This window comes from Schistocerca americana, chromosome 3, assembly GCF_021461395.2.
Source record: "Schistocerca americana isolate TAMUIC-IGC-003095 chromosome 3, iqSchAmer2.1, whole genome shotgun sequence".
Classification (NCBI taxonomy): domain Eukaryota; kingdom Metazoa; phylum Arthropoda; class Insecta; order Orthoptera; family Acrididae; genus Schistocerca; species Schistocerca americana.
The window spans coordinates 671,667,284-671,695,016 of NC_060121.1; the positions used below are offsets into that span (position 1 = coordinate 671,667,284).

The following is a 27,733-nucleotide window of genomic DNA, read 5'->3' on the forward strand; positions in this document are numbered from 1 at the left end:
ATTCATAAATAATTGAGCTCGTAAAAAGCAATAAACAAAGTTTGATGGGAAATTGTTTATAAAATTCTATAGAAAATTCATGCCGTAAGGAACGGCACTATATAATATTTTGTGTGACATCACACGTATTTTAAACTAGTTAAGCCATACCATACATTTAACTCGCAATAGTTTTCATTGTTTGCAAATTATTATTAACATTTATCGCCTATAATTAATTAATTGTTATAGATATGAAGATTCTGAGCAGTGGATTGTGTAGATCGCTATATATTACGTCTAAAAACGGTGCTATATGCAGTTTTATGCTAAAACTTTGCAGCACAGATGTAAACAAACAAATCTGCGATAAGTGGCGAGATTTTCCAAAAAACTAAAACTTTATTTACGGGCGATAGAATAATCCTAGAAATTAATGTAACATAGTAAATAGGATGTACGTTTTAGCATAGTTCTGATGGTGTACTTATTTCTGTTGAGGGATTTATGTGTCAAAAATTGTAACCTTAACTGGTGAGATTGGTACCTGCATAGCCAAAGGGCTAGACATCCGAGCCAATATAAGCGAGCGGCCTTCTTGGCCTGGGGCTAGTCGTTCGGCAGCCGGTGAGCGTGTGGGTGGCGGAGTTGGCCGGTGGGTGGTGAGCGAGCCCTACTTGTGGGTGGCTCATGTGGTCGTTTGAGTTTTTTTGCGCAGACTTATTTTGACAAAGAGTATTGTGGAAGTGTGCAAGCATATATTTGGTGAACTGGAAGTGCTACGATTATTTGTGTGAGTACGAATTACGTGGTATTCATCGGCGTAAGTGAACATGTGTCGATCTGTGATTTCGCTCCAAAACTGATAGAACAAAGAGGACAGTGCGACTTGTGGTTCTGTTCGAGTTTATTGAGTAACTTTCGATTATAGCAGCCTACATTACTGCTACTGGGGGCTCGGAGTAAAATTATTATTAAAGTAAAACTGTAAACCGTCTCACCAGTGCTTTCACTGTGTGAAAGAAAAGGGCGACGCCAATAAATAGTAATGATAAAAATTTAATTGAACTGTGTCATGAAATAGGATTTTGCTATAATAATCGCCAAATTTATAGTCCCCTAGCATAAACTGTACTCGCGCCTGAGTGAATAATAATTCAAAAACTATAACTAATACGCGCGTGTGGAACAGTGTACTAATGTATCATGTGTGGAAGTCATCCCCTGAGACTTACGTGAGAGCCAAAATTTGCACTAACATTTTTAACGAACATTTGTAGATGCATATTCGTGTGAACTCTTCAGCTGCACATCTTTTCTGCCCCGTCGCAGTTGACAACTGCATTTCTACCTTCATTGCAAGGAGCATACCTGCAAACCAGCACAAGTACTTGTGTTAAGAAACGTGTAGTCAGTGGTACGTGCTGTAGACGAAACCGTTAAATGCCCACTTGACTCAAACTACAACTGTGCATTGTTCATTACTGTCTCCATTTCTGTCGCTTACAGCGATATTTACGTAAGCTATTAAGTATACTTCATCCGTCTTGACGATCAAAGTTTTAAGGCTATATTCTGTTTCTCTGGTGACCTGTTAAAGGTCAAAATAGACACACATTTTGTAATAATTTTGTTAATCTGTCAAAAAGCATGAAGGGTTCGACTCACAGCAGTTCATCAAAAAGGCATCCACCAGCATCTATACAGATTTGGCACAGGACGAAGTTGGGTCTCACTCAAACAATCCCGATGTGTCGTGTTCTGAATATTTCTGGATATTTCAACAACACCTCCAAATACGAGATACTGAGCCACAAAATGATACCTTAATCGAGTCCAATCCAAAAACCGAGTGTCCTGAGTAACACGAAAACAAAGCGGAGCGCACTGTCATTGCGAAGTCGCCTTGGTAATACGAGTAATTACAGGTAGTTGACAGCTGCACGTGTAGGGCGCGCACGCACTGAATCCTGTCGCCGTTGTACCTCGTGATGTGTGTTTGGCAACCAGGAATGTGTCTGTCTCTTGCAGCGCATCTTCAGTGAGATGTTTCACGCTTGGTGACCTGCTAGCGGTATCAATAGGTGGATAGTATCTGACTCTCGCCCGTTCCACCGTCGTTTACATCATCATTTCGGTTTGTAGATCACATATTTAGTGGATGCCTCCTTTTCTTTCGGATGCGTCCTGCAGCCGTGACGTAAGTGCTGGAAGAAGAAACCACTGACGGATACGTGTCGTAGTCCCTGGGGATCTGGACCACCAGCTGCTGGTTCGACAGAGATATCGATGCCCCGGAAACGAATGCATGTTGTAACCTCCCCGCAGAATATGAGGAATAAAAATGCAAAATATAGCCAAGCTTAAACCCCGCACACAAAAATTAATGAATGAAAATTTACCATATACCAACAACAATACTAATTAAATAGCGAACCAAGACCCAAATGGAACCTCTCAGCAGAAATAATAATATCTGGTAAATTTTATAAGGGCAGCAGCGCTGACCTTCGGCCCTGTATTCTGAATAACAAAAGCAAAAAATTCTTACCTCAATAAAAACTGCATCTATATCTGCTCTTATCTATCGACACAGCTTCGTGCAATGCTGGCCTATATTTAATTTTGATTCTTGGAGGAAATGCAATGGAAATATTCTTTAAATTGAAATGAATGTTTTTCTTTAAAAGAGTTACTTTATAAAAAATTATTATTGGGGCATTTTGTTGAACAAATTAATTACAATTAACATACATTACTAGATGTGCGCAATGCTGCTCCATTACCTTCTATAACAATACTTATCGTCCCGAATCGTGACCAGAGTCACGAGAAGAGCACGCCGCCGATGCATGCCGACTTCTGCTCGGTACAACTGTCCACTCGCTACTACTGTCGACTGACTACTACCCCAGCCGACTCGCTACACACTAACTGTTCCTGTCGACTCGCTACATGCTACTGACAGAGTACAACTGAACACTCGCGCGGTCAAGCGCAGACTAGCAACGATAAATAACTCTCTGGTCAGAGATTCTGTCATGCCTCGCCATCGCTGGTAATGAATACATACGTGTTTCAATGTAGAGAGCCTGCCGGATGCAGATAAGGTTCAAAAGTTGCACAAACGTGGTTTTTGGAGTCTTTCATAGACTCCCTACATCATGAGCTCTCCCTACATCATGAGCTATCATAGAAGAGCGCTACAGAGAGAACTTGCAGAATTTGTGAATAAGTTTCCTGATCACGCTATCGTAATAGGGGGAGACCAATTTGTTAGCTATAGATTGAGGCAGTCACGCTATCAAAACTGGTACGAGAGGAAATGACGTTTTTTCCGAATGTCATGCCAGAAAATTACTTCTAGCAGACAGAGATCCTACTCGTAAGTCTCAAACGTTCTAGCAACCGATAAGCCTCTTTATTAGCTCAAATATCGCCAGTTTCCTCTTCTTTGTCATTTTCCGAGATGTATGTCGTGATGTAAGTGCTGGAAGAAGAAACCACTGACGGATGCGTGTCGTAGTCCCTGGGGATTTGGACCACTAGCTGCTGGTTCAACACAGAGCTCGAGGCCTCAGAAAAAATGGATGTAGAGAGCGTGCTGGATACAGTTAAGGTGCAAAAGTTGGACAAACATGGTTTTGGAATCTTTTATAGACTCCCTGTATCAAGAGCTATCGTAGTAGAGCGCTTCAGTGAGAACTTGCTGAATTTGTGAATAAGTTTCCTGATCACGCAGTCGTAATAGGGGGAGACCAATTTGTCAGCTATTGATTGAGGCAGTCACGCTATCAAAACTGGTGCGAGAGGAAATGACGTTTTTTCCGAATGTCATGCCATAAAATTGCTTCTAGCAGACAGAGATCCAACTCGTAAGCGTAACGTCTCAAACCTTCTAGTACCGGTAAGCCTGTTTATTAGCTCTAATATCTTCGGTTTCCATTTCTTTGTCATTTTCCGAGATGTATGTGGGAGGAAGTACTATGTTGTCGATTCTTTCCTGAAATTGATCTCTCCAAATTGTACAACACCTCGCTTGTAACGCCTACCATTGGAGTTTGTTCTGCATCTCGCTCTCAAGTCTATTAAACGATTCTGTAACGAAACGTGCCGCTCTTCCTCCGATGTTCCCCCTCTCCTATATCAGCCTGCGAAGGCTCCCAGACTGATGAACAGTTGAAACAACCCCTTAGAAAAATTAAGAAAGACTGTGCTGGTAAACCTCTTACGTTATTTGATTTTCAAACAGCTGAGCTTTTCCGAACGTACTTAGACATTTCTCTCTTTACTTATTCTGATCATCACTAAACTGACACACAATTTATTTTTTAGCGCAACGCAATCTGACTTTCAATAATCCCTACAAAAGAATGGCCCTGACTAACAATGACCTATACCTTTCATGAATCACTTACCTCACAAAAATCTTCGTTACTCGAACTACTGCAATGCAGCGAGCACCAATACTGCTAGCTAAATAAAGCATTCTAACTACTGAAGGCACTAACTACTAATAGGCATAGTTAGCAAATGAAAGATTTTGATGGAGAACGAACAATGTATATACCTTAATAATGTTCAAAAGTCATCATATATATATCAGTTCATGATATCCAGTATTTCAAATTTACTTTTTCTAATGGACACAAGTCCAGATCTTCCGCTCTCAAAATTCTGCCATCTCTCTCCCCACATCCACCACTGCTGGCGGCTCACCTCCAACTGCGCAACGCTATGTGGTGTTATCAACATAAAATCCTAAACAGCCTACTTACACAGTACTCAAGAATTGGTCGAACAAGCGTCTTGCAAGCCACTTCCTTTGTGGATGAGTTTACATTTTCTTAAGATTCTTGTACGAATCTCAGTTTGATATCTGCTTTTCCTAGTATTTTTCTTGTGTGATCTTTGCACTTACGGTCCCTCTGGATAGTTGCTCCTGGATATTTTACGGCAGTTGCTGTTTCCAGCAATTTGTCATCAACAGTTTAGTTGTATAGTATCAGATTTCATTTCTTATGTATGCGCAATACTTTACACTTATTTACATTCAGGGTCCACTGCCAGATCCTGCACCATTCATCAATCCTCTGTAAATAGATAGTCTCTTATGGCGTTGCTCCTTTCTCATAGACAATCGCATCGTCTGCAAACAGTCTTAACTAGCTTCCGACACTTTCCACGAGATCGTTTATGTACACTGGAAACAGTGACGCTTCTAACACACTTCCTTTGAGTACTCTGGAAATTACATTTGTTAATTTTGATTTGAACAGCGACGTGTTGAGTTCTGTCTGCAAAAAGTCTTGAACCTAGTCGCAAATCTGGTCCGATACTCGGTACGCTTGTGTTATTTTCACTAAACGGCAGCGGAGGACGGTGTCAAATGCCTTTCTGAAGTCAAGGAGTGCGTGATAACCTGAGCGCCGTTGTCTACAGCATTATGGATCTTCTGCAAGAATAGAGAAAGCTGAGTTTCGCGAGATCTCCGTTTGCAGAATCCATGTTGATCTTTATAGAAGAGAGTTTCGTTCTCCAAAAATGTCACAATTTCCTGGGTTACCGTAGAGGAGCGCTTCAGTAAACATAAGGCTCTGACAGCCTCAAAGAGCACCGCGTTACAAGGAATGTCAACAAAGATAGGGAAATATTTTTACTTTACAAGTATGAAAACGACCTGGTAGTGCTCGCCAAAAATCAGAGACAGCTGCAACACATGATGAACAATTTGGTAGAAACGCGAAGAAAATACGGCATGGAAATCAACATCGAAAAATCAAAAGTGATGCGCTTATAAAAACGTGAGAAACACTTGAAGATAACTGTTGACATTCGGCAACTGGAAAATGTGAATCAGTTAAAGTACCTGGGAAGTTTTACCACAAAGGATGCCCACTACACCAACGAAATCCGAGCAAGAATTGCCATGGCCAAAGCTGCTTTCAACAAGAAGAGGACTCTGCTGACCAGCAAGTTGAGTTTGGCATTGAGGAAAAAACTGATAAAGAGCTACATTTGGAACATTGCACTGTATGGAGCAGAGACATAGACCATGAGAAAGAAGGAGAAAAAATACTTAGAGAGCTTTGAAATGTGGTGTTGGAGGAGAATGGAAAAGATCAAGTGGACAGATCGCATAAAAAATGACGATATACTGCGAAGAGTAGGAGAGAAGAGAAGTATTCTGCGTACAATTCTTCAGACAAAGACCAACTGGATTGGACATGTACTTAGACACGAGGGACTCACACATGATGTCATCGAATGGAAACGCAGAGGAAACGCAGGACGAGGAAGACGAAGAATTCAACATCTGGACGATATGAAAGATGGATGGAGATACAACAGACTGAAGGAACAAGCTGAAGACAGGGAACAGTGGAATCAGAAATTCTCCGTACGAAGACATGGACCTGCCACTAGGCAGAATACTACTACATAATAATCATAAGGGAGACAGGATGCCAACTGCAGCAGAGTATCTGAGTAGTTAACACCAAATATTCCGTTCAGTGGACGAACTTGTGCAGCAGAAATGGATGGAATTCAAAACCATCTTTCAGTACGTCTGAAACAAGTAAGTGTCCTCACAAGGCTTTAAGGGTCAGGAGAGACCCACCGTGGTTCGATAGCTGTGTTAGGAAGTTGCTACGGGAGCAAATAAAACTTCATCCATTGACAAAAGCGTCAATAATTCTGGAACTAAAATATTTGCAGTCGATTTGACTAAGAACCCCAAGAGGTTTGGCCTTACATGAAATCAGTAAGCAGATAGAAATATGCTATTCGGCTGCTTAGTGACCGTGGTGACATGGAAACTAAAGATGGCAGAGAGAAGCTCGAAATATTGAGTTCGATAGTCAGAAACGGTTTTACCCCGACGGATTGTAATAACGATGTTGCAGTGTCTGTGTTGTTCCGATTTAAGCTGCAATGTTCCTTCTGACATGAATGCATATATTGTGCATCATTACGAGAAGAAATCCACCACCGTAATAGAGCAAGGAAGCGCTGTAGCAAATACACGGCCCAGTCACATTAATATGACCACTACGATCGAAGTCAGCTTGCAATAAGCACTCACAAACGGCAGATGGTAACACTAGCATGGGTGGGTGTCTAAAGCTCATCGGGAGACGAGGAAAACGGCGCAGCTGTTATAATGCAGAAACGGGCGTCCAAAAGGGCATGATCATTGGCTTTCGGGTCTAGGGTGGAAGCATTTCCGAAACGGCTAAGTTTGTAAACTGTTCAAGTACACGGTACATGGATTAATGGCGCTATCCAAAAACCGGCGCCGAGGCAACCGTGGAGCACCACGGGCCCTAGATAACAGGTGCGAAAGACGGATGAGGCCATGTGTTGGGTCGAACAGGCGTGCAGCTGTTGAACAACCACTCAGTGAAAGTTGCTGCGTCTGGACCTCCACAGCAGGTGCCAGGTTCGTGCACCAGTGCTGACTGCTCTTCATCGGCGACGAAGGCTGAAATTTTCACAACGACGAAAATGGTTCAAATGGCTCTGAGCACTATGGGACTAAACTTCTAAGGTCATCAGTCCAAAAATGGTTCAAATGGCTCTGAGCACTATGGGACTTAACATCTACGGTCATCAGTCCCCTAGAACTTAGAACTACTTAAACCTAACTAACCTAAGGACATCACACAACACCCATTCACCACGAGGCAGGGAAAATCCCTGACACCGCCGGGAATCGAACCCGGGAACCCGGGCGCGGGAAGCGAGAACGCTACCACACGACCACGAGCTGCGGTCATCAGTCCCCTCGAACTTAGAACTACTTAAAGCTAACCAACCTAAGGACATCACACACATCCATGCCCGAGGCAGGATTCGAACGTGCGACCGTATCGGTCGTGCGGTTCCAGACTGTAGCGCCTAGAACTGCTCGGCCACTCCGGCCGGCGCACGACGACGACAAGTGGCCATTTCAGATGAATCACTTTTCATGATCCATTGGACAGACGGCCGTTGACGTGTACGGTGTGAAATGCCTGAAAGCTAAGGGTCAAATCCGGAGCAGGGAAAGTTGTGAAGTGGGGAATGTTTTCGTAGTATTCATTGGTGGTCTTGTCATTCTGAAGGCATAATGGATAAAAATAACTATTATCTCTGCTGGGGACCATCCCTTCACATAGTTTGTTTTTCTTCGACACGATGGCATTTACCAGTAGGACAATGCAACGTCTCACAAAGCTTGCAACGAGCGTACAAATTTCGAAGAGCACGAAGATGAGTTTACGCACCACTCTTGCCACCGAACTCCCCTGATTAAAGGCCAGTCGAGAACATGTGCGACCAGCTCTATCGGACTGTTCGCGTCATAGATCGTCAACCGAGAAACCTGGCGAAGATGCGCACGGCACTGTAGTGGGCATGGCTCTACATCCCTGTCGGTGCCTTACAGGACATCATTGACTCTCTAACAGCACGTTCCGCAGCAGTCGAAGCTGCACAACAGGTGGATGTGATAGTGCAGTCTACGTATGAAAAGGCAGCGCATAGAAATACGGTTTCGATCGAGGCCTACGAGAAAGACAGGCCGCGGCGCGCTAAGTCGCGAAGGTAGTCCTGCGCTCGCTCGCTCGCTCGCTCAAATCAGCTGACGAACTACGTTTCTACACGTGTTAACTCGTAACTAGGGGTGTCCGTACAAAGGAAAACTGAACCATCTACTGGAATCCGCTATTATGGAATCTTACTGTTATTAGTCCTATAATGATGGGAACTCCATGGGCCTACTTATAATCTGCTACAGCTGTACTGGAGTACAATAAAATAAAATCATGCTAAAATTGTTATCAGCTGCATAAGGCACCACTTCCAGCATGTAATAAGTACTGTTAGGCAGAAGAGACTAAATGCTATAAGCAAGCCGTTATACCATTGATATCGAGTATTGATCTCAAATTAAATTTTTCTCTAGTACTGTTAATCAGTAAGACTTCATAATAGCAGATTCCAGTGGAAGATGCAATTCTCGTTAGTACTTACACGCGCAGCTGCGTGTTGACAGGTTTAGAAACGCATTTTTTTCTGCTGAGTTGAGCGGACTACCTTCGTGACGTACGAGCCACGGCCTGTCTTTCTCGTGGGCCTCGGTTTCGATGGGTCTTGGTGCTCGGTTCCTGTTTGAGCTAGGAACTTGGGGTGAAATGTTTTTGGTTTAGCCCGAACCAGCGGCAATTTGTACAGCCAGTCAAACATGTTTCACTGTAGCTATGTTATTGTATGTAAAGCAACGTTTGAACGACGACCCGGAGCTGGCGCCCACGCAGATTGAGCGAATCGATTAATTCCTTCTGTAAAAGATTTAACTCTCTGAAATTAATACTCAAATAATAGCACCATTTCTATGTCCACCGTTCGGATTTTACGCAAAAATAGTCACTCTTAATTGACTCCGGACTAGAGTGCAATTGACAGTTCAAATATGGTCCACCGGTGTATCGGATTTTTGTCTAAGATAAGTCTTAAGCGCTGGAAAATATTTTGATTCATTTGGGTTTTACGTGCAAAAGCCCTTTTTTCGTGGAAATTTTTGAAGCGTCCTATTTCTTGTACGAATCGCTTCAGACTTTCCACAAAGGTATGTAAATGGATAAAGTCAAAACAGGTTTTCTTGAGCCACTGTCGAAATACGATGGTTTAATGTCGAGCTAAGAGTAGCATGTGAAATTAGTGTACTGAACGCGTGCGAACAGTTAAAATGAATCAGATATATAAAAAAATGGTCTAACGATACACCTGAAAACTCGCTCTCAAAATCTAGCTTCATTCGGATTTTACATGCCAAAAAAACACGTTTTTCGCGAGTTCTTGTGCGAACCAGTTAAAATTTATGTAAAGGTAGACAAATGTATATAATTAATGGTCGTCTTGTTCTTTTGTGGAAGCTTTATGCGTTGCCGCGATATAGCGAACTAAATTTACACGTAAAATGCACGCAAAGTTCCGCTTACGCGTGTCGCACTTGTTGAGGCGGTTCAATTTGATACAAATGATAATAAAAAATACATTTTTACTGTAGCTATAAGAAGCATTTGCAGAAATCTTTCATCGTTCGGGTTTTACGTGAGACAAATCACATGTCTGCAAATGAAACTGCGTTTCGTAGAAATGCTTGGCATTTTAAGCGCAGCATTTGGATATAACTAAAAAACTGGTTATTACACTTGATTATGATCTCGTTGTTTATATGTAAAAATTTTATTCACCAGTCGCTTAAAATCAATGAAAAATCATTGGACATGCAAAACAATGAATGTGTCAAATCACAATTATGCCCAGCCCTGCACAGAATGACATGCTGTTTGATCAAGCATTTGAATCTTTATCGATGATCATGCAGAAATTTTCTAAAAATAATTTTCAGGAAAAATGTTGCCTTATTTCTAAGCAATAGAAAATGTTTTACTGCGTTTTCTTGAAAAACTACTATGCTATGTTTCAATTTTCGTGCGGAATTGAAAAGTTGATACTCGTATTTTGTCGCATACATTGTTTCGCAGATCTACGTTATTTCCCCCACATCGAAATCATACTTAAATCGGATTGCTTGTTGCAAAATATCGCGTCAAAATTATTCACATAGTGGCAGTTCTTAAGTTTCAATTTTTATTATTCCAGGCCTTAAATAAACAGTGACAACAGTTTTAAGATAAGAGATGATAATAAGATTTATGCTTTTCAGTATTTTATTAATAGCTCCGCAAATCGTTCAGCATGGGATAAAATAAGCTTTTAAGTAAATATAATGAAATGCTCTTACTATTTCGTTGCATGGCTGATCACTTGATTCTTGAGGGTTACTTTGTAACTACTTTTAAGAAGTACGGTAATGTACAGTCTCATGCTGCTGCTAAATTAGACGGAAGCCTTCTGCCGTCCAGAAGCCATTTGACATATAATCTTCTTTAACAGGGAGAGATTTGCACAATTTTCTGAGTTTCAAAGCTGCTTCTTCACGTGAACCGCGTGTCCACGTCTTTTTTGTATAATCATTGCAAAGTTTTATTCGTATCATACGTTTATCTATGTCGTACAGTCTTATCGTAAGTTTATTTACGTAATATAAACTATGTATAGAAATTATTATCATAACTTCGCACAGTATTTAATTTTTTGTTCTATGTAGTATTTACGTTTGCCATTTTTTTCTGCATTGCATGACGTACACTACTGGCCATTAAAATTGCTACACAAAGAAGAAATGCAGATGATAAACGGGTATTAATTGGACAAATATATTATACTAGAACTGACATGTGATTACATTTTCACGCAATTTGGGTGCATCGATCCTGAGAAATCAGTGCCCAGAACAACCACCTCTGGCCGTAATAACGGCCTTGATACGCATGGGCATTGAGTCAAACAGAGCTTGGATGGCGTGTACAGGTACAGCTGCCCATGCAGCTTCAACACGATACCACAGTTCATCAAGAGTAGTGACTGTCGTATTGTGACGAGCCAGTTGCTCTGCCACCATTGACCAGACGTTTTCATTTGGTGAGAGATCTGGCGAATGTGCTGGTCAGGGCAGCAGTCGAACATTTTCTGTATCCAGAAAGGTCCATACAGGACCTTCAACATGCGGTCGTGCATTATCCTGCTGAAATGTAGGGTTTCGCAGGGATCGAATGAAGGGTAGAGCCGCGGTTCGTAACACATCGGAAATGTAACGTCCACTGTTCAAAGTGCCGTCAATGCGAACAAGAGGTGACCGAGACGTGTAACCGATGGCATCCCATATCATCACGCCGGGTGATACGCCAGTATGGCGATGACGAATACACGCTTCCAATGTGCGTTCACCGCGATGTCGCCAAACACGGATGCGACCGTCATGATGCTGTAAGCAGAACCTGGATTCATACAACAAAATGACGTTTTGCCAGTCGTGCACCCAGGTTCGTCGTTGAGTACACCATAGCAGGCGCTCCTGTCTGTGATAACAGCGTCAAGGGTAACCGCAGCCATGATCTCCGAGCTGATAGTCCATGCTGCTGCAAACCTCGTCGAACTGTTCGTCCAGATGGTTGTTGTCTTGCAAACGTCCCCATATGTTGACTCAGGGATCGAGACGTGGCAGCATGATCCGTTACAGCCATTCGGATAAGATGCCTGTCATCTCGACTGCTAGTGATACGAGGCCGTGGGGACCCAGCACGGCGTTCCGTATTACCGTCCTGAACCCACCGATTCCATATTCTGCTAAGAGTCATTGGATCTCGATCAACGCGAGCAGCAATGCCGCGATACGATAAACCGCAATCGCGATAGGCTACAATCCGACCTTTATCAAAGTTGGAAACGTGATGGTACGCATTTATCCTCCTTACACGAGGCATCACAACAACGTTTCACCAGGCAACGCCGGTCAGCTGCTGTTTGTGTATGAGAAATTGGTTGGAAACTTTCCTCATGTCAGCACGTTGTATGTGTCGCCACCGGCGCCAACCTTGTGTGAATGCTCTGAAAAGCTAATCATTTGCATATCACTGCATCTTCTTCTTGTCGGTTAAATTTCGCGTCTGTAGCACGTCATCTTCGTGGTGTTGCAATTTTAATGGCATGGCATTTTTCAAATGACCTCGTATAAAATCTCTTGCGCATATGAATGAAATATGTGTAGATATAAATAAAAAGTTAAAACAACAATAATAAATCCAATAAACTTAGAAACAATGGAATAATATAAAATGGAACAAAAAACAATCAAAATAATCAAAATTAAACAATAAGGACAATATTTTTAAAAAATTAAACAAAAAACTTCCTGCAGGCATGTGACCTTGGTATGGTGACGAGGCTTGTGTGCCCCGAGAACACAGCAGGCTGTACTGGAAAGGTTCAACAATCTGTGCGGGTAGCCAGAGAGGAGCCATCCAGCGATGTCCAACCCACGCAGAATGGTTGAAAAGACACTAAAAAGAGCTCTACCGGATCATTCGTCGCCCGAGTCAACAAAAATCTACATCAGTTGGCAAGCAATGGCGTCTGATATCAAAATTGTGGAAGAGTAAAAGTTGGTAACGTGAATGAAAAACGCTTCCATCATAGCACAGAAAAGGTGAACATGTTCTGGGCAGAGTTAGGGATGTAAGAGAAGGGAACTAGCTTTCCGACATATTTGGCAGCTTCAAAGACGTTTAAATCACTTTTTTACGAGTGAACCATACTTCCCCAGCACAGTGAGCTGTCTTAGCTGTTAGGTTTTGGCACGCCTGCATCTTGCAATTTATAAAGTCCCTATCTCTGTGCCTAACATCCAAAAGAACCATAGTGAACAATATACAGGGTGATTCTCACTAACGTTTCAAAAACCCCGAAGCGACGTAGATGACTCTCAGACAATGTTTCTTAATGTAAGACTCATACTGCCGAAAATATCGGGAGATATCGAAAAGTGGGCCACAGATGTAGAACATATGACGTCACCAGACGACGTAACTCGCTGCACGAGCAGCGATCTTACCCTCGGAGGTAGGGAGCAGTGCTACACACCGCTCCGATAGGCTGCTCTGTTTTCGAACACCTTTCGTAAATGTGATGTATTGTAAAGGTAGAAGTTACCAAATTATTGTTCTCCCTGTAATCAAGCAAAAGGTGTTCTTACTTTGTGGTTCTTTCCTTTTGTCGCTCCTCTTTTTTGGTCACAGACTTCATTTAGTAAAGAACAAGAAGATCGTTTACTGGTAGCGATGCAATTCGGAAACGTGCTCGTATTTTTTTAGTTGTGACGCATTATGGTAGATTTTTGCTGTAGTGTTCTTTACAATTAACCAGCGGAGGCAGCGAGGCAGGTAAATACCGTAATGAACGTTACGTCAATGAAAACACATGACTGTCTAACGCAATGCAAAAGACTTGAACCGTGAGCCCTACTTACGCACGTACGCCCAGAGTCGCACCGACGTGAATACTTGATTTCGGTTGGAATGATCAGGTAGGAAAGACCGATAGATTCTGCCGCAGCATCTGGTGAAATCACACCTTCAACATATGTCATCCACTTTTGGAGGAGTATTTACTGACATTTGCCGCCCCATTTGTTTTGCATTAAATGACTTGTCTCAGTACAATCTACGTCGCTTCGGGGGCATACCGTTAATAAGAACTAGCCTGTATAATATACAGATTGCCACAAAAGAACAATGTCAACGTTTGGTATGTTGTGCAGGACGGCAAACCGATCAGTTTTCAAGAAGGAATCTCTATCCGGAAACGTACGGGTTTGGCGCTGGAATACGGCGAGGTCTGAGAACGAAATGTTGTGACGGTTTGTTCTGATTCGCTTTGGTGTCTGAATACGGAAGGTATGCAACCTTGTAGCCATCTGTGTACTGCGGATACCCGGTATGAACCTAATAACATCCTTGCACAAGCACTACACTCCCCCACACAGCCGTCGTCCGCATCGTACTGCGGACGTTGCGTGGTCTGCCACTGCAGTAACATTGTTGACAGCATTGCGACATGTACCAATATACAGCTGCTGAAATAGACGACATACTGCTCACATACGCCAAAGAGGATTGCAGTGGGAAAGCTGTTGCTATATTGTATGCGGAACGTTTTCCACACAGACGTAGTCCACGTTGTTCCATTTCCGCTGCCAACGAGAGACGCCTTTGAGAAGCCACAAAGCAGCACGAGGTATTTTCCACCTGAGGCTTGTCCATTGTAAAGCAGTAGTCCTTTGTGCTTCGTACTTGCGAATACTTTCCCGTGATACCACGTACTTACACGTTTGTGACTATTACAGCGCCATCTATCACAAAACGAAAAAAGTGATCCATCTAAAACATTCGCATTTCTTTACGTACTACTCGAGCATGTAATAAAAAATGGGGGTTCCTATTTAAAAAAACGTAGTTGATATCCGTTTGACCTATGGCAGCGCCATCTAGCGGGCCAACCATAGCGCCATCTGGTTTCCCCTTCCAAGCTAGACAAGATTCGTTCTTCGTAGTTTTTTCGTTTGACGCTTATTTAGTCAGATATTTGGCCCGGTCACGATGAATGAACCACCCTCTATTGGTCAGTGTAAGGACCACGGAGGACCAGTGTACTGAGCGTAAGCCGCGCGAGGTAGCCGTGCGGTCTCGGGCCCCTTGCCACGGTTCCCCGCGCGGTTCTCCCCGTCGCAGGTTCGAGTCCTCTCTTTGGCATGGGTGTGTGTGTTGTCCTTAGCGTAAGTTACTTTAAGATTAAGTAGTCTGTAAGCCTAGGGGCCGATGGCCTCAGCAGTTTGGTCCCATAGAACTTACCACAAATTTCCAATTTACTGAGCGTAAGCGCCACACACAACAGCTGAGTAAATCTGCAAGTGCAGAGCATTGTCTTGGCACCAGTCATCCTATGGAATACAACAACACGAATATTTTGAAATGAACTTTCCGCTATTGGGATGGTGTTATTAAAGAAGTAGTTTAAACTAAATTAGCAAGTAACCTTATAAATAGAGATGGAGGTTTTGCTTGAATCCTGAGTGGAACCGTGCTCTTTCGCTGTCAAAAACAGAGGGACAGAATTACTGCTAACTCACTTGATGACTATTAGTTTTCACCATCCATAACTTTTGATGTCGGTCATGTATAGTTATGTGGTGGCGCTATATCTTTCTGGAATCTCCCTGCAATCAGAACTGGAAATTCATTTGCATAGCGCTTACTTGCTGCAGTTTTGCTTTGAAAATGACAGGTTGTACACCTGTCGAAATATCGGCGCTTGTCGACGACGTCATCTGGCTGCATATCCGTAGGTTATCTGAACATTGTATACGCTCAGAGAAACTCAGTTCTAGATAAATATTTATTTCCAACTCACTTCAGGGAGACACATTCATCAAGATCTATTGCATGCATTCCAGGTATCGATTTTAAAAAATTTCGATTTGCTGTGTAGCTAATTCGCCTTATCACATCATTACTGCTCTTTTATATTAAATGTTAAGCACATATTTTATTAGTATATGATTCGTAGCTCATAACTCGTTTTCAGGGGCCACTAAAGATGCTTTGTGCACCGTCACACAACGGGTGCGATATGACTATTTTTCAGTTACAGAGAAAAGGCAAGTTACGTATGTCGCCGATTAGTTACACTGTGACAGTCCACCTGCGTGGAGTAAACGGAAACTTTTTTTTTTTTTTTTTTTTTTTTTTTTTTTTTTTTTTTTTTTTTTTTTTGGCGCTCGTTGAGGGTGGTCTTCCTCACAGTGAATAACTGCACCAATCGGCCACCAGCTCACGTCGTAGTTCTCGACCACCCGCGAGTATACATTCTGAATGCCCTATTTGGTATTGCAAACGGCAGCCACTTTCTTCGAGCAACGAAACGATTATTCAACAATTACCCTGCTTGTTTGCTGTCTGCCAATCTCTGTCTATCAAAACAGGCAGGTCTGAACCCCAAAGGCATGGCCATATACTATATCATTAATAGCCACCTGTCTTTAAATGAACTTAATGCAAATAGTCATAGGGGGCCCTTCAGCTCCGAACCACAGTAAAACTCAGCCACAGTATATGTGTCAAGTGAGACTGCTTGCATCCCACCGCTGCATTGACCTATGACCCACACACACACACCACTATCTCTGGTGTCAGTTGTCCATTGCATCAGACAGCTTGTGATGTGTCCATGGTGTGGAGTGTTACTGTGCAGTGCATGACGTATGGTCAAAAATGGGATGTTGCACGTCACTAGAGTTGGTAGAGATAATTGCATTTGTCGTATGGGGCGGCAGGATGTAGTGCCCTTAATGTAGTACGAATGTGTAGAGAACGCTTTCCCAACAGGCACCATTGTAATTGGAAGAAGTTTATCTCCGTGGATATCGCCTTACGAGAGATGGGGTCATTCGCGCCACGGAGAGCCAGCCAAGGTTCCTGACAAAGACATGTCCGAACACAAGAGTTCCAGGAGATGTTGTTAGATCGTATGGCCTACCACCCAGCAACAGGCACGCATCAACTTGCCTGTGAAATAGACTCTTCGAAGAATACAGTGTGAACTGTTGGAACAGGTATTTTACCCCTATCATAAAGAATACGTGCAACCAGTGGGATCAACGTATTTTGAGTCCCCAATTCACTTTTGACAATGGATTATCCACCGCCGTGTCGTAGTGCTGAACTTCTCATAGTTTGTATTGTTCAGGCATAATGCTTCATTCACCTGTGATGGAGTTTTCAATAGCTGTAACAGCCACATCTGGAGTGAGGACAACCCCCGTGGCATCCACGTAGATGACCACCAGTAACAATTATCTGTCAAAGTATGGGTGGACATTGCCAAAGATCACTTAACAGGACCGTATTAGTTGCGTCCTTGTTTGAGTGGTCAATGTCACCTGGTGTTCCTGTGAGATGTGCTGCCATACTTTATGGTGACTGAACCCCTTCTTGTCTCGAAAGGGTGAGGTTTCAGTTCGACATTGCACCAGCCCAATTCGATGTTAATGGACACGAGCACCTAAACATCATATACCTTCATAGCTGGATTGCAGGGGGAGATGCTGTGCCATGGTCAGAACGATCGCCGTATCTCGCACCTCTAGATATGTTCCTCTTGTGTTATGTCAAGACATTTGTGTATGAGACCCCATAAAAGCAGATGACGTCCTGCTTGCTGGGGTCTCAAGTGCCTTTCTGCTGGCACAACATACACCAGGAATCTTTGAGGCCCGCATCTCGTGGTCGTGCGGTAGCGTTCTCGCTTCCCACGCCCGGGTTCCCGGGTTCGATTCCCGGCGGGGTCAGGGATTTTCTCTGCCTCGTGATGGCTGGGTGTTGTGTGCTGTCCTTAGGTTAGTTAGGTTTAAGTAGTTCTAACTTCTAGGGGACTGATGACCATCGATGTTAAGTCCCATAGTGCTCAGAGCCATTTGAACCATTTGAATCTTTGAGGGAGTGTAGCAGAATTTCACGGGCCGTTTCTATGCATGCATTGATTACTTGCTGTCGTCACTTTGAACAATTACTATGAGCTACATTGTTTGCATGCAGTGCATGCTGTGTATGTCCACAACACAACAAATATGCATTTCCAACCATTGGTTCGCTATCTCAATATAATCGGTTGTGGACCCACTACACATGTTTTAATTTGACCCAAAAGGTTGGAGACACCCTGTATGTGGACTCATTGTCATATTTTGGTGATTAGCCTTTTAGGAATGTTTCTGTAAAGGGCAATATCGTACTGCATCATCGAAAATTCAGTGGTTAAATATGAAACGCATTTTGATATTTCAGGTCTGGAGCTGACGGATATCAGAAACCGATCCAGCATAAATTGCATGGCAAACGTTGCTCTGGCTGTCGGATTGGCTTTTGCCAGCTTGTCTGTTCAGATGTTTCCCAGCTGGAAGTATTCCATACTTTTTGCGGCACTGTGCTGCCTTGTGTTACTACTCTTCTACAGGTAAGATGGCCGGAGCATATGAAAGGATTACTAGTGGGTGATGATAATTCTTGTAAGCTTTATTATTATAAGTATGTTGAAAAATTAGGTAATGTTAAAATTTCTTGTTGTGACAGAAGAATCAAGTGGTATACGTGCAATATCGATGCTATTTCCTATGAGCGTATAATACATGGCACTTACTCTTCCATAAACTTATTTTTCAATTTTTTTGACACGAGATACAGAGGAATATCTATTACACTACCTCATCGAAAGTATCTGGGCACTGATAAGTAATGCGAAACTGACCACTAGATGTCCCGAGAGGCGGACCCGCGGGGTTTGTTGTGTTGCCATCAGACGAGTAGTAACAACAGAATGGATCAGTTAGGAGAACTCGTTGAGTTCGAACGAGGACTAGTCATTGAATGTCACCTGAGTAAAAAATCTATCATGGACATTTCAGTCGATCTAAAGTGTTGTTGTAAGAAGTCGCATGGTATCAGCCGATTAATCACTCGTTCTAATGTGCTACCTGCAGGCTAGCTAACAGAATGACTGTGCGTAAGGAACTAAAAAGGATGGTGCTCAGTGGCTGAACAGGTCCTCGTAATCCTCATATTTTTATAGGCAGTGCAAAGTGGCGCTTGTGGTGCTATAAGCGGCGACGCCACTGGACAGCGGATGACGGAAAAAAGACCGACTGGAGTGATAAATCACGCCATATCCTGTGCCAATGCGTTGGAACTTTTTTGGTTTGTGAAATGTCCGAAAAAAGTTACCTGCCATCATGTGTAGTGCCAACAGCAAAGTACGAAGGAGATGGTGTTACAGTATGAGGTTGTTTTTCGTGGTTAGGCTGCGGTTCCCTAAATGCGTTTATGAAAAGGCTCAATGCGGAAGCATATTAACATATTTTACACTGTCGATTACTGTGTAAAGTGTGGTAGAACAGTTGAGAGACGATAAGTGTTTGTATCAGCATGACAAAGCACCATGTTGTGAAACACTTTCTGTGGGGCAATGGCTTGTGGAGAGTAACATTTCTAAAATGGACTTCGCTGACGGCCGGAGTGGCCGTGCGGTTCTAGGCGCTACAGTCTGGAGCCAGGCGACCGCTACGGTCGCAGGTTCGAATCCTGCCTCGGGCATGGATGTGTGTGATGTCCTTAGGTTAGTTAGGTTTAATTAGTTCTAAGTTCTAGGCGACTGATGACCTCAGAAGTTAAGTCGCGTAGTGCTCAGAGCCATTTTGACTTCGCTGCTCAGGCTCTAGACGTTAACCCACTGAAACATCTTTGGAATGAGTTAGGACGTCGACTTTATTCCAAACTGCAGCATCCAACATCAGTAACGTCTTTCGTTTCGGATCTTGAGGAAGAATGGGCTGTCGTTCCTCCTCATACATTCAGACACCTCTTTGAAAGTGTCTCCAGCAGAGTTAAAGCCATCGTAAATGCGAAGGGTGGATACACGCCATATTCACGTCCACTAATAGGTGTCCGGATACTTTTGAACAGGTAGTGTAGTGTAGTGTAGTCTTTTGTACTGATGGCGATAGCCAAGTGTTGTGGCGTGACACTGAAATCGTTGAAGAGATATCACGATTCATGACCGCTCAAACGTCATCCTCGTGGCTCTCTATGGTGTCTCATATATAAGGACTGCGATCAGGAGACCTGGCAGCCGAACAAGCAGCCTTATGGCCGCGGAGTGTTCCTAAAACGTTTTTGACAATTGCAAGAGTTGCGCATTGTGCATTCGTCTTGGTGTAGGTGCAGATGTCGTGCCAAACTCTGTTGGCAAATATACTTACCTACACGTCCAAACAGTAGGTTTATGCATCGCTCGCCGCTGAGAGACGACCACCGAGTTTTACGCCACGCAAACAACCATAAGTCGAGAACAATACCGCTTCCTAACAGAAAAGAACTTTACTGACTAACATGGTTTGTCGGCTCTTGCGACTTGCACTGTATATGTACCCTGCCACCGGCCTGTTCAGAGAAACTTCTGGTGTGCATAGAGCTGCCCCATAATATTCACTGCGCCTCGTGACGACCGATGCGCAGAGGTGTGCGTGTGGACTATGGCTTGTGCGCCCTAGAGCGTGGAAATTCTTCTCGATGATAGGTGCTTTCATTTCTGGTTTTCTGCTAATCACTGGCCCGCCCATCCGCTGTTATAGTGTGCTACAGTCATTGAAAACCCTGCTGTCAACACGATATCCCCCAAAACGAGGTTTCCTGGGTATAGTAGCAAGAGGAAAAACCCCACTGCACACTCGACCTCAGATCTAGAGGATTACAATGCGGTAGGTATCCATGACACTGCCTCAGTGAATTGCATTGGTACCGCACTTCTTTTCCGTCTTGCTTTTGACTGTCGCGTGGAGGATCGGTACAAGATGTCATGACTTCAAATCGCGTGGAATACCAAATTATTCTTTTTTCTTTGGCAGCAGGAGCCCTCACCTTCACACACATCTGAAATCTCCAAAGAAATATATCATTAATGAAAATTATGCGTAGAATATCGAAAACAATTTTTTTGATCGTCATTGAAGTTATATGAATAAACGTCATCTCGAAGCAGCTACTAAAGTCAACATTATCCCTGCAAGGTATTTTGTAAGATTAATCCACAAATACCAAGGGCTGGGAAACACAAAGTAATGTAATTTTAGTGAAACTCGAAAGTGTACATTTCCTCTTAGCTTAGCTGGCATCGTGAGGATATACTGAGTGAGGGCCACAGCTGCCAGCCACATCCCCACGCCCTCCACATAACGAGCAAAGGCTAAAACTTAAATCTTTTAAAAGTTCCACAAATCAATAAATATCTGTCACACAGTGAGGATGTAGTATTGAATATCAAACACAGTTTTTCTAAACTTCACTTACACCTCACATTTCTCCAATTCTCCCCACACTGTTTCATTATATTTCTCCAATTTTTCTTGTATTTATGCATTTTATTGTAACTGTCTATGAACATATATTATGCTGTTTCATTAGTCATCTTCCGTATAGTAAGAGAAATTTATCATACCAGCGATATATAATTTAGCTTTTGTCTCTCCTGATATAATCTTTTACTCATATTTTATAAGTAAAACCCCTTCAAGTTATTCTTCAGTACTCTTGTCTTGTATAACTTTAATTTTATTGTGATTGTTAATTTAATTTAATTTTTATACAGGCTTTTAGGTTGTTTTACCGTATGTACATCGTTTCTTCTGTTGAGTATTAGTCTTTACAGATGCTATCCTGCTCCATTTTACTTCACCTTCGAGCTTTCGGCGGTTAATGTTAATGTTTCTTGGTTTGTCCTATTTACACAGAATGTTCGAAAATTCCAATTACAAAGTTGTAGGATTTGTAGAGGGAAGAAAATAGATAATATTTTGAAATGGAACCCTGTCCGGAAAAGTACCGTTTCAGGTTATAACCATTTGAAAAACGTTAGTAACGCGACCACTTTTAAAAGTAATTGATTTGGCGTGTTCCAGTACATCGCTTGTTTTAAACTCCCCTCATTAATAGCCATAGAAATTGCTGGTGTACTCGTTGACAGGTTCCCTACAAAGTCATGCAGGAAGGCCTCCTCTAATTCGGATGTGCGGCGTCTCCTCGGAGCACTACAGTCAAGCCTGCTGACGGTGAAGGCAAACATTCTCGAAGCCGCTGCGTAATTGTGGTGAAAAGGGAACGCAATGGAATCGGACGTTGTGGAGAAGGATCTAATTATGGCGACCAGCAGCTCTTCCATTACCGCGAGCTTCGCCGTTCAGAAGGATCGTGTCGGAGTATTCTGCAAACGTATACTCATCCATGTTGCTCTAACACTCACAGACACGTGAATGACACTACAACCACGTCAAAGAGGTGGGATAGACGTCATGCAACATCAGCCGATCCTACGTAACCAACCGCCCCCCCCCCCCCCACCTCTTACCATGACTACTCTGTTACATATCTAACTAGCAAATATGTATTAAAACGGCTATAGCAAGGAAACTGTACGTTTCCGAACATAGGTTCCTATTTAAAATATTATGTACTGTCACCCCTCTACAAGTCCTAGAAGTTTGTAAAGGGAATTTCCAAACACCTCGTATTTATTTACTGTTTAACTTTTCCAAAGACGTTACCACCGCAATGTTACAGATGACATTTACTATGTGTTTTCATGTGTCTCCCGATGTGTAACATTCTTTTCAACGATGCTCACCAGCATTTCATCCTCGTTGACGATGATTGTCAGTTAAAATATAATGAAGGCATTGTACACCAAACATAACAGATTTATAAATCGGTACTTCTGTGGAAAAGCAGGGAATATATTGCGAGTCCCTGGCAAATTAAAATGTTCTCTGACCCAGAACATATCGCTAGTAGCATTTATCAGCAGGGTACAGAAATACTTTAAAACTGGGCATGGTCTCGATCGCAAAAACATTTATATCCATGGTAACCGGTTTCGGTCAGTCTTTAATCGTCTTCAGGTCCTCATACCATGGTCGTAGGCGGTGGCGGTGAATGGAGCGGATGTTAACGAACGTCGATTTCAGTAAGCATTTGACTTTCGTGGAGTTACAATGCCCTCTCCGTTCATCGCCACCGCCTACCATCACAGTATGAGGGTCTGAGGATAGTCAAAAACTGACCGAAACCGATTACAATCGAAATAAATATTTTTGCGGTAGACGCTGTCTGTATCCAGTTTTAAAGTACGTTTAGCCAGACCGCTGTTTATTTACGAGATATGTTCTCAAAAATTAGCATACAGAAAACGAACTATTTTGGTTGTCCAGTAAACACAAGCTCACGCCAAGTCATGAAGTATGAAGTAACAGGCAGATCTAATAAACGTTCCATGCGCCAAATTCACTTCATATTACACGCATGATTCAAACGTAGTTTCTCCTGGTTTTGATCAGCAGACTTTCGAAGACTCTGAAAATTCAATTGCTCACCTTTCTGAAAACTTCAACTAAAGAGCTTGGTTCAATTCTGTGAAGTTGCAAGACTTCATAATGGTCTGACTTAAAGGTGAACGCTTCAGAAAATTCATTGGGAAAAACAAATACCAACTTAATTTACGAAGGATGCGCTCGCAAAAATGCATAACACTTGAGACCAAAACTTTTAGAGTATTTAAATCACTAAATTATTTAGTGTGTCATAGAAAGACTTTATTTAAATTATTTTTTTACATTTTTTATCGAATTCATTATTCTATGGCGAAATCTTCTATCATCTTTGTGTTTTAATCTGTTGAACTTTATTTGTTGCAAATAACTTATACTTAGCATGTTATGTCCATCCTCAGTAGAACTAAATTGCAACAGAATGAGATTTTCGCTCTACAGTGGAGTGTGCGCTGATATGAAACTTCCGGGCAGATTAAAACAGTGTGCCGGACCGAGACTCGAACTCGGGACCTTTGCCTTTCGCGGGCAAGTGCTCTACCAACTGAGCTACCCAAGCACGACTCACGCCCCGTCCTCACAGCTGTACTTCTGCCAGTACCTCGTCTCCCACCTTCCAAACTTCCCGAGTTCGAGTTCGAGTCTCGGTCCGACACACAGTTTTAATCTGCCACGAAGTTTCATATCAGCGCACACTCCGCTGTAGAGTGAAAATCTCATTCTAGAAACATCCCCCAGGCTGTGGCTAAGCCATATCTCCGTAATATTCTTTCTTTCGGGAGTGCTAGTTCTGCAAGGTTAGCAGGAGAGCTTCTGTAAAGTTTGGAAGGTAGGAGACGAGGTACTGGCAGAAGTAAAGCTGTGAGGACGGGGCGTGAGTCGTACTTGGGTAGCTCAGTTGGTAGAGCACTTGCCCGCGAAAGGGTCCCGAGTTCGAGTATCGGTCCGGCACACAGTTTTAATCTGCCAGGAATTTTCAAATTGTAACAGGTTTCACTGTTAGGTTCGAGTTCCTGTCAAGACTGTAGAGTTGATTGCCCCCGAAAATTGACAGTACAGTGATAGCTAAATCCACAGACACAAAACAAAAGCAGAATACACCAAACATTCTGAGTAAAATCAAACAATGGAAAATCCAGGATGGAATAACAATATTATGAAAAGTATAGATTGCTACTCACAATATAGATAATATGTTGAGCTGAAGACTGACAGAACAATAAGACTGCTGCATTCATGCTCATAAATTAAGGATGATTTCAGAATGTGGCGCCAACACAACGTGGCACTACACAAAACTGGCGCTAATAGCATACGCACATAGGGAACACACACGACATAGATCTGTAAGTCCACAGTATTGGTGATAAGTTGAGAAAACCGTCCCAAAACACATTTGCTACAAAACGCCACTGTTTCCTGCGCATGTACCCCGACATCAATATGGGATGTGATCACCATGCACACGTACACAGGCCGCACAACGGGTTGGCATACTCTGGATCAGGTGGTCGAGCAATTGCTGGGGTATAGCCTCCCATTCTTGCACCAGTGCCTGTCGGAGCTACTGAAGTGTCGTACGGGTTTGAAGATGTGCAGCGATACGTCGACCGAGAGCATCCCAAACGTGCTCGATGGGGTTTAGGTCTCGAGAACAGGCAGGCCACTCCATTCGCCTGATATCTTCTGTTTTAAGGTACTCCTCCACGATGGCAGCTCGGTGGAGCCGTGCGTTGTCATCCACCAGGAGGAAGGTGGGACCCACTGCACCCCTGAAATGGCGGTCATAGTGGTGCAAAATGACGTCCCGATATACCTAACTTGTTATAGTTCCTCTGTCAAAGACATGCACCAATCATAATCCCATCCCACACCACCAAACCACGACCTCCATACAGGTCCCATTCAAGGACATTAAGGGGTTGGTATCTGGTTCCTGGTTCACGCCAGATGAAAACCTGGCTAGAATCACTGTGCAGACTATACCTGGACCCCCATGAACATAACCTGGGACCACTGTTCCAATGACCATGTACTTTTTTCTTAAAATCAGACTTTATGGGCTCTTCTGTGACCAGGGGTCAGTGGAATGCACCTTGCATGTCTCTGGGCGAATAAACCATGTCTGTTTAGTCGTCTGTAGACTGTGTGTCTGGAGACAACTGTTCCAGTGGCTGCGGTAAGGTCCAGAGCGAGGGTACCTGCAGTACTCCGTGGCAGTCTGTGGGCACTGATGGTGAGATATCGGTCTTCTTGTGGTGTTGTACACTGTGGACGTCCCGTACTGTAGCGCCTGGAAGCGTTTCCTGTCTGCTGGGATCGTTGTCACAATCTTGAGATCACACTTTGTGGCACACAGAGGGCCCGTGCTACAACCTGCTGTGTTTGAGCAGCCTCCAATCTCCCTAGTATTCTACCTCTCATAACGTCATCAATATGAGTTCTTTTAACCATTTTCAACACATAGTCACTATTATCACGTCTGAAAACGTCTGCACACTTACTCGCTGCACCATACTCTGGCATGCAACAACACACTTCTTAGTATGTGGACTTCTGCCAGCACCACTGTGCAACGACCATAGGTCAAATGCACCGCATGGTCAAACCTCGAGGTGATTTAAACCCGAAAATCGCTCACCAGAGCGTTGTTTCATCATTATACTTAATTTATGAGCCTCAGTGTATAAATGTGAGCTTTTGGCCAAAAGGCCTTTTTCTGACGTAGAAAACACACAGACATTCATGTAAGCACAACTCACACTTACTTGACCACTCTATCTGGCCACCAAGACCAGATTGCTACCAACAGCTCCTGATGAGAGGAGCAATCTGAGTGGTATGGGTTGGGGGGAGGGGGTAAGGGGGAGGCTGGAGTGGGGATGGCGGTGGGTAGCAGGGTAGGAATTGGAGAGGGTGTAATGCTGCTTGTGGTGGCATGTGTGGACCGGGTAGGAAGAGAGTGGGGCTGCTATTTGCTGTTGGCAGGTTTGGGAGGGGGGAGGAAGAGGAATAGGAAAGGAGAAAAGCAGAGGAGGAAAAAAACAGAGAGAGACTAATGGGTGCATTGGTGCAATAGAAGGCTGTGTAGTCCTGGAATTGGAGGAGGGAAGGGGATAGGTAGATGAAGGAAGTGGACTGGCCAGGGGGGGGGGGGGGGGGAGGGCGTTACAGGATTGGAAAATATATTGCAGTACAGTTCATAAAACTGGGATTGGAAAGAAGGATCCAGGTCACACAGGCTTTGATGCAGTAATTCAAGTGAAGCACATTGTGCTACTTAGAATGTTCACTAAACAGATAGTCCAACTGTCTCTCAGCCACAGTTTGTTGGTGATCATTCATGCCAACACAGCTTATTGGTAATGCCAGTGTAGAATGCGGCACAATGGTTGCTGTTAAGTTTATAGATCACATGACTATTTTCTCAGGTAGCCCTGTCTTTGATGGGATGGATGATGCTTGTGACTGGATTGGAGTTGGTACCGGTGGGAGATCTTGTAGGGCTGGTCTTTAATATAAGCCTATTACAGGGATATGAGCCATGAGGCAAGGGGTTGGGTGCAAGGGTGGAGTAAGCATAGGTTTGTTAGATAGTGAAATACTACTGTGGGGGCGGTAGAGAAGATAGTAGGTAGGATATTCCTCGTTTCACAGCACAATGGGGGGTAGTCAAAATCTAGGTGGAGAGTATGATTCAGTTCCTCCAGTCCTGGGTGGTACTGAGTCTGGAATGTTGTGTCCCTTCGTGGCTGGACAGTGAGAATGTGGGAGGTAGTAAGTGACTGGAGAGACAAAGCAGGGGAGATTTGTTTCTGTACAAGGTTGGGAGAGCGAGAGCCCTAATGATTCCCTTGCTGTATTGTCACTGAAGATGCAACAGCCACATGTGTCTAGCATGTATGGAAGGGACTTGTTTGTATGAAATGGGTGGCAGCACTCGAAGTGGAAGTATAGCTGCTGGTTGTTAGATTTGATATGGACAGAAATATTGATCTAACCATGTTTGAGGTGCAGGTAAACATATAGGAAGGTGGCTTATAGGTTTGAGGAGCACCTGATAAAGCAATTAGGAGAGAGGGATTTGAGATTCTGAAGGAATGTGGATAGGGTGTCCTCAGCCTCAGTTCAGGTCACAAAGGTATCATCAGTGATGTTAACCAAGTGCAAGGTTCAGGACAGGATTCTGGGCGGTTATGAAGGTTTTCTGTAGATAGCCCATGAACAGGTTAGCAGAGGATAGTGGCATATAGATGCCCATTGCTGTACCACAAATTTGGTTACAGATGATGCCTTCAAACGTGAAGAAATTCTAAGTGAGGACATAGTTGGCCATGTAGATCAGGAAGGGGGTTGTAAATGTGGAATCAGTCAGGCACT

General features: G+C 43.3%; 1 protein-coding gene across 1 annotated transcript in view; it reads left to right on the forward strand.

The window, feature by feature from the left end:
- The window catches only part of LOC124606661 (solute carrier family 22 member 7-like), a 193,212-nt gene that overhangs the window by 70,606 nt on the left and 94,873 nt on the right, over positions 1-27,733 (forward strand). Inside the window, exon 5 of the mRNA XM_047138668.1 lies at positions 18,270-18,438. Within this exon, the coding sequence (XP_046994624.1) occupies positions 18,270-18,438 (169 nt within the window). The remainder of the gene's footprint in view (positions 1-18,269; positions 18,439-27,733) is intronic.